Here is an 8,067-nt window from a genome sequence, read left to right on the forward strand (position 1 = left end):
CGTCGCGCCTCAGCCACTCGTCGCCCTCCGCTTTTCCGCCATCGCCCCCGTCCAACCGCCCTCGCTTGGCCTTCGTCGACGCCCTCCGCTTCGCCTTCGCCGTCGCCCTCCCGCTTCGCCGTCGCCCTCCGGCTCCGCCATCACCCTCCTTGCCGCAAACCGCGTCCCCGCCATCCCCTCCCACCCTCAGTTCTCCTTGCCGCCCAACCCAACCGCGCCCCCCTCTTTTGTTATCCTCTCCTAGTTCTCATCCCCTAATCTTCACAAATCACACTTTCCGCCCACTACCCACTGGTGACTGGCCTCTGCCGTTCAAACTTCAATCTCTCCTACTTCGGACTTTCAAAACTGGATTCGGAATCAGAGTAAGCGTGTTTAATTTTTTTAAATTGTTAATGTTATTTATTTTCGTTTGAATACAGAATACTAACTCTAATTTAGTTTTATTTTTCAAAGTTAATATGACAAAGGTGGCTGAAGCTGAAACTGAAACATCTAATTCCACCAAAAAGGACAAAATCGTTGTCGACATTGATCCGGATGAAGCCAATTCTCTGAGCCCACCCAGGAAGCGTAAAAATTGTAAGACTTCTGTAGTTTGGGACCACTTTGAAAAATTAAAAGGCGATCCTAAAGATCCTCATGCAAAATACTGTGGGACTGTATATGCATGTCATTCCAAACGTATTGGTACTGGAACTATGAAAAATCATTTAGACAATTGTAAGAAATATCCTTACCAAAAGAAGAGGGACCGAACACAAACCAAATTAGTTTTCAAACCTCAACTTTCTAGTTGTGCTGAGGAGGAATCTGATTCTGTGCTTGCATGTGATTCATTTGATTTGGAGAGTTGTCGAACAGCTTTAGCAGAAATGATTATTCTTAATGAATTTTTGGTATTTATCCAGATTTTGTTTTCTCACTATCAGTTGACAAGGTCGAAGCTATTTTATCTAATTATTTTGCTAGATAGTTTTCATAAAAAAAAATGAAACAGCAATACTATAATAATTATTTTTTAAATCGTTCGTTGCACAATAAAAAAAGAAGTCTTTCAGCTTGGCTCATTATTGCCGAGATAATGGTCTACTTCTTCACATTCACCCCTTTTAGGTTTGTGGAGAGTTTGGGTTTTAGGAGATTTATGAATAAATCAGTATGCTTGCTTGAGCCTAGATTTGTAATTCCATCTCGATTTACTGTGGCTAGGGATGTCCTAAAGTTATATCTTAGTGAGAAAGAAAATTTGAAGAATACTTTCATGAAAATGAAATATAAAGTTTCTCTCACTACTTATTGTTGGACTTCTGGGAAAAACATAAACTATATGGTCTTGACTGCACACTTTGTTGATTGCGATTGGAAGTTGCACAGGAGGATCCTTAGTTTTAGTCAAATTGAGAATCATAGAGGTGACACCATTGGTAAGACAGTAGAAAAATGTTTGAAGGATTGGGGTATTGAAAATGTTGTAACTCTGACTGTTGATAATGCTAGTTCCAATGATACTGCCGTCGCTTATCTTATCAAGAGATTCAGTCATGGTTTGTTGTTTAATGGTGATTATTTGCATGTTAGATGTTGTGCGCACATATTGAATCTTATTGTTTGCGAAGCTTTGAAAGAACATTATACTTGCATAGAACATATTCAAAGTGCTGTAAGATTTGTGAGGTCTTCTCCTGGACGAAGATCATTTAGGAAGTCTGTTGAAATTGAAAAGATTTCTTGTAAGTCTTCTGTATGCCTTGACATTGTAACAAGATGGAATTCTACTTATATGATGCTTGAGGCCGCTTGCAAACTTCGAAAGGCTTTTGAGAGATTAGAGGATGAAGAATCTGCCTACACGAAAGATTTACGGCCTAGTAAAGAAGATTGGTTGAATGCAAAAATGTTGGTTTCTTTCCTGAAAGTCTTTTATGAAGCTACTGTGAATATTTCTGGCACTTTGTATACTACCTCTAATTTGATTTATCATCAGATTAGCATGGTTCAGAATTGCATACAAAGTAATTGTGTGAATAAAGGCAATGAAATGCTAAATAAAATGGCTAAGAGCATGCAGGAAAATTTGATAAGTATTGGGGAAGTAGTGAGATGACGAATGTATTACTGTATGTTGCTGTTGTGTTGGATCCAAGATATAAGTTGAAGTACTTGTCATATTGTTTCAATAAGTTGGGTCCCTATGTGTCTAAATATATGATAGAAAAAGTGGAGCATGTTTTGAGACGTCTGCTTCATCAATATAGTAGTTTTAGTGCTTCTTCTAGTGGTACTACTATTTCTCCTACTCGTAGGGCTAGTAGTATTAAATCCACTACTACTTCTACTATTATTGATACCAATATGGACTAAGATATGGACATGGAATTTGATTTTGATGAAGGAAAGAATTTAATAGGAGAGTTCTCAACTGAAGAGAATACATCTTTTAATAGTGAGTCTGAGATTGTTGTGTATTTGTTGGAAGCTCTGGTTAAGATAGAGGAGAATGTCAACTTCAACATACTTCGCTGGTGGAAGGATAATGGTCCTCGATTTCCAATACTCAATCAAATGAGTAGAGATATTTTGGCAATTCCAGTATCTACTGTAGCATCTGAGTCGGCTTTCAGTACTGGAGGACGTGTAGTCGATAGCTATCGTTGTTCATTGGCTCCCAAAACAGTAGAGGCTCTTATATGCACCCAAAATTGGTTAAATTCTGACCCTATAAATCTCGTAGTTCCGGAACACTTGGAGGATGTAATGTTTGAAGAAGGTATTGATTCTACCTTTTTTCTCTTAATATTTTTTCTTTTTTTTATCCTAACTATACTCTCTACTTTTGTTCCTCTTCTAATTTTGTAGGATTCAGAGATGTCATGGATGGAGAAAAGGACTTGGACGAGCTTCAAGATTTTCCAAAGATATCAATTCGTTAATGAACATTGTATTTGGACTTTTATGTTTTATATTTGCCATTTGTTTTTGTATTTTAACTTGTATGTTTTATATTTGTTATTTGGACTTTTGTTGGGTTTGTTTTTGGACTTTGGTTAAAAATTTGACTGAGACATTGAGATGTTATGTTTGTATTTGGACTTTTGTGTTTTATATTTCTATTCCGATTTTTGTTGCAAATTTGGATTATGAGATATTGAGATGTTATGTTCGCATTTGGACATTTGTTGAAGATTTGAATAGAAATACTAAAATAGTAATGAAAATTGACAAAATGAAAATTATAAAGTACATGAATATGCACTACAAACGTGAATAATGAAAAAAAAACCAAAAGGATACAGTAAAAGAAAAAAGAAAAAAATTCGGTTAAACCGACAAACCGACCGAACCGGTCGGTCGGCCGGTCGGCGCAATCCATAGGAACGGAGATGTCGGTTTCCAAATATGGAAACCGACTTGGTCGGTTTCGGCGTCGGGGTCGGCCGAAAACCGACCCCGACCGACCGATGCTCACCCCTAAGCATACCGATAAGCTAAAAGCCAGTCAGTGAAATCGGGGAAAATAATCCTAAATGTGCTGAAAGTCATGCGTACAGGCTCAACAAGGTTAAACAAAAAGTAGGCATGCCAAACCAATCAACGAAATTCAGAGTATAAAATAATTTGGCAAAAGTCAAAATAGGTTGGAAACCGAAGGGTATTGATTAAACTCAGGTAAAAAACCAACAAAAGCCAAATAGGTTTGAAACCTAAGGGTGCCAACTAAACTCAAGGTATAAAACTATTGACAAAAGCCAAATAGCTAGGTTACAAACCTGAGAGTAAACCCTAAAGTATAAAACCATGGGCAAAAACCAAATAGGTTAGAAACCAAGTACATTGGTCCTGTTGAAAGTTAGATCCTAAGGCCAAAATCTAATGGTTAAAACTAACCGTATGACAGAGGCTAAAAGACTTGACTACAGCCAACTACAATGAACTACGACAAAAGGATATAGCGATTATTCTATAATAATAGTCAATCCATGAACGACAAAATAGTCTCTAAGCAGAAGTCTAACATTTTGAATAACTCGTGATCTTCAACTTTGAGAGTGGGGGCTAATGTAATGGATGAGAAAATCCCTATTTTCTACCATTCAAATCCCCTTAAATTCAAAAAGAGAGAAGATATCTGATGACCTTAAGATACAGGAGAAGATATCTATATTCAAAAGGAAAAAGATATACTGATGGCCTCACGATTGTTCGGATAAAATATTCTAGTGATACTAGGTTTTTCCCTGTATAAATAGAAAGAAAATACTCATAGTTGTGGTACTCTTCTATACTATTTGCTACGCCTAAATACCCTACTCTCTACACTCGACTACTTCGATACTAACTTAAGCATTGGAGCCTGTGTGGCAGGAGCTACACCTATCTTAGGGTTATTTTATTTTGCATGTCACATCGATCCCTTTCCTATTTAGAAGATTGATGCAAATTTGGAGGAATTCCAAGGAGCCGATTTTCTGAAACAACACTTATTCTTTTAAAAGTTATGTTTAAGTGGCTGATGTTTAAATTTCATTAAAAATCACATTATGAAATGATCAAGCTAAAGTAATAAATCATAATTAAAAACGTCCTAAAATGTAAACTCATTAGTAATGTATTTATATTTTCATTGATAGGAGCAATTAAAAATTAGGCATATTCTGAAGCACCATAGACTTAATAGTTAGGGGGCATGTCAAGAATTCCACATTGAAAAGAGAGGGGACCTGACAATGATTTATAATAGACATGAGCTACTCCTCTCATTGTCAATTGATTTTGAGATGGAACCCCGTGAATATTAATATGGTATGAGAGTCCAAAAGCTCAAACGAGCAATCGGTCAAAAAATAGTACGAAAATCAAAGTGCTTCCTCCTTATTTTTAAGCTTAAAAGTTGTTGTCTCGACTTTTTTATACCTTCATATATTGTTCATTGATTCTTCTTCTTTAGTAAAATTCTAAATTTTTCATTGTTGAGAATTGAAAATCCAGAAAAGCAATTTCCACACATTTTAAGCGTTATTTACTACTTGCAAGAGTAATAAAAATATCAAGTATCTTTTATATCCCATATATATACTTTGCTATTATTAATTTTTCAAAAAATTGAGTATGTTGATCTCTTCGACTTAGGCTTCTCAATAGATGTCTCTCAAGATGGTCTCTTTTGGAGGCCCACCAATCCTTTGACAGATTTTTTTTTTCTCTTTTAAGGATCGGATATTCGTTTGAGCCCACCAATCCTTTGACAGATTTTTTTTTTTTCTCTTTTAAGGACCGGATATTCGTTTGAGGTTATTGGAGTTTGATACCATCTTTAATACTCATAAAATTCTATCCCAAAACCAATTAGAATTCATATTAGTACTTAATGTATTTGTAATATTTTCAACGTGAGATCCTTGCTCCACTATCAAAATATGTCAAAATGAGATTCTCAACGAGTCGCTACATTCTTATTTCCAAAAGTACAAGTAAAAAATCAAAAGAAGACATTTTGATGCATAAAGTTTTTACTATAATTATACCAAATAATTTATATTGGCAAAAAGCATCATTATTTCCATGTAAAAGATCAGTGAAGGAAAACTTCTTTTAGTTAAGTTTCTACTGCTTAGCCATTTTTTGCTTGTGGCTTTGAGAGGGTAATTTTACTTGAGTGGCCAATCCAATGGCTTGAAGAAATATAACAACATACCAACCCGGGTCAAACTGCCACCATTCAAAGCCCATCCTAGCGGAATATTCAAAAGCATGGTGGTTATTGTGCCAACCTTCTCCAAATGCAATCAAATTTATCAACCTATGAAGGATCCAAAAATTATATATAATAGACGTAAAAATATAATACTATTGTTACATAAACAATTGATTACTCAATCAATATAAAATTCAATAGTTATTCAATTATATTTGCTGTATATCTTCCAAGGAGAAGGAAAATGTTATATATTTGAACATATGATTCCAATCAAGATTCATGGGTTCCTTTTAATTAAAATAATCGCGTCTTTAATTTAATTACAAAATAATCAAACTGACATTAATTTAAACACTTATTAGCTAAAAATTTAGCTAACTCAAACATAGATCAACTAGTTAAGACACTTATCTCCAACCAAACGATCGTGAGTTCGAATCCCTACTTCTACATGTTGTACTAATATATATTTTATATATAAAGTTAAAATTTACGTATATAAATTCGTTGATATATAAAATATGCTGGTATCTTTAATATATACATATAAATATGTATGGTTGATAATATGATTGGTACTATGATAAATAATGAAAATATTTAATATATTAAAGTTCTAAATAAATTCTATCTTCTTTCTTCTTTTTTTTTTGAGCTTAGCTCTACGATAATTACAATTATCTCTCATCAGGTTATGAGTTTGAATCTCCTATCCTATTTGTTGTACTAAAAAATGAAAAAATCCATCATTTTTTACATTAACCTAGAAGTCATTCGATCAAATTTGCCATCTAAAAATATTGTTACAGTGGAAGAAAAAAATCATTAAAAGCACAATAAACTAATTCAATTTTCATCTATTTGGACGTAAAGAAAGACATACTTACCAATTATTTCTAGACAAATCGCCTGTTTTCCATGGTTGTTTTCCCCATAAATGACATATTGAATTCACCAAATATGTTGCATGTAAAAGCATTACACTTCTCACACACTGCTTGTCAAAAGGTACCATATGTCATATTTTTCTTGCTCAATAGCTTTAATAACCCTCTTCTATATTATTAGTTCCAAAAACAAAATGTAAAATCGTATTTCAAGAAAATATATATTGTTTTATTTGAATTTGTTCATTTCCTATTTCCCTATAAACAAATAAAATTATTAAATAAACAAACATAATTAGAAATAATAATAATAACAATACCATTATGAGATGGAGTAGTCTTATTTAATTAAATTACAACTAATTTATTAAAGTCTTATTATTCAAATTATGGTAACCTACCTAAATAAATCTTCTGTGGATGATTCAAAGACTAGAAGTTAAAAAGGATTTTATTTTACCATTCCCCATATCAGAAAAGGAATTCCTCCACCAGCATAGAGTATGACTGCAAGAGCAATTGGATGTAGAATATATGTATTGTGGATAAATGTATAGAACGTTTGTTTCTTCAAGTCACCAACATTATCGAGTCTATTGTGCTTCATAATCATCACGGATGTACTTCTATCTGGTCTCTCTTGAAAATTACTCATTTTATTTGTTAAAGTATTGGAATCAAAAATCCAAAAAATATAACTAAACCAAAACCCTTGAATAGGACTGTGTGGGTCTTTTTCAGTATCAACAAATTGATGATGATACCTATGGGTGCTCACCCAATAAATTGGATCGCCCTAGCATGAAAAAAAAATAAATAAATAGAACAATAAAACAATAATTTTTTTTAAAAGATAATAAATATCTTGACAGGTTTTTTAGGGTTTACCAATCAATTTGTAAATTCATCCTAATACTAATTATTTGACATTATAATAGCAAAAGTACAAGACGTTGAATGTCCAACCTGAAGTGATTGAACTCCACAGTAAGCAAATAAGTATTCAAGCCATTTAGGGAGCTTGAAACTTCTATGTGAAAGATTTCGGTGATACGAAATAGTGATACCGAAGAGACCTGTAATAATATATAATGCAAAAGCAATCCAAAATGCACTCCAATTGAACTGAAAAGGTGCAAAAATACAAAGCACATGCAAAAAGAGGAGAATGCAAGCATTTGTCTTATCCATCTTGGTCCATTTTCTCCTCCCAAATGACATTGGAGACTTCACAATTATCTTCGGTTCCTTCGATGCGTCCATTACCATGGGCTTGCTCTCCTTTAGGCTTCACCAACTCTTTTAGCGTTCGTATTTATAGTGCAATTTTAAGTCAAAATGTAATAATAATTTAAGGCTCATCATCTAAGTGGAAAATATTATCCATTTCAAATTTCTTGATATTTATATAATATATGTATTATATCTTTTTAGTACCTCCACTTGTATCAATCTAAATATAGTTAAACTAGTTAAAATAGA

At 33.6% G+C, this 8,067-nt stretch overlaps 1 protein-coding gene across 1 annotated transcript; it reads right to left on the minus strand.

The window, feature by feature from the left end:
- Positions 1–5,451: 5,451 nt before the first annotated feature.
- Positions 5,452–7,856, minus strand: LOC111020911 (palmitoyl-monogalactosyldiacylglycerol delta-7 desaturase, chloroplastic-like). The gene is made up of 4 exons (XM_022297707.2): positions 7,552–7,856; positions 7,046–7,381; positions 6,586–6,692; positions 5,452–5,800 (listed from the first exon to the last, which is right to left on the minus strand). Exons 1-4 carry the CDS (start codon positions 7,852–7,854, stop codon positions 5,605–5,607), a joined length of 942 nt encoding a protein of 313 aa, XP_022153399.2. The 5' UTR covers positions 7,855–7,856; the 3' UTR covers positions 5,452–5,604.
- Between the last annotated feature and the right edge of the window lie 211 nt (positions 7,857–8,067).

Source organism: Momordica charantia, assembly GCF_013281855.1.
Source record: "Momordica charantia cultivar OHB3-1 chromosome 8 unlocalized genomic scaffold, Mcharantia_2.0 BLBB01000008.1, whole genome shotgun sequence".
Classification (NCBI taxonomy): domain Eukaryota; kingdom Viridiplantae; phylum Streptophyta; class Magnoliopsida; order Cucurbitales; family Cucurbitaceae; genus Momordica; species Momordica charantia.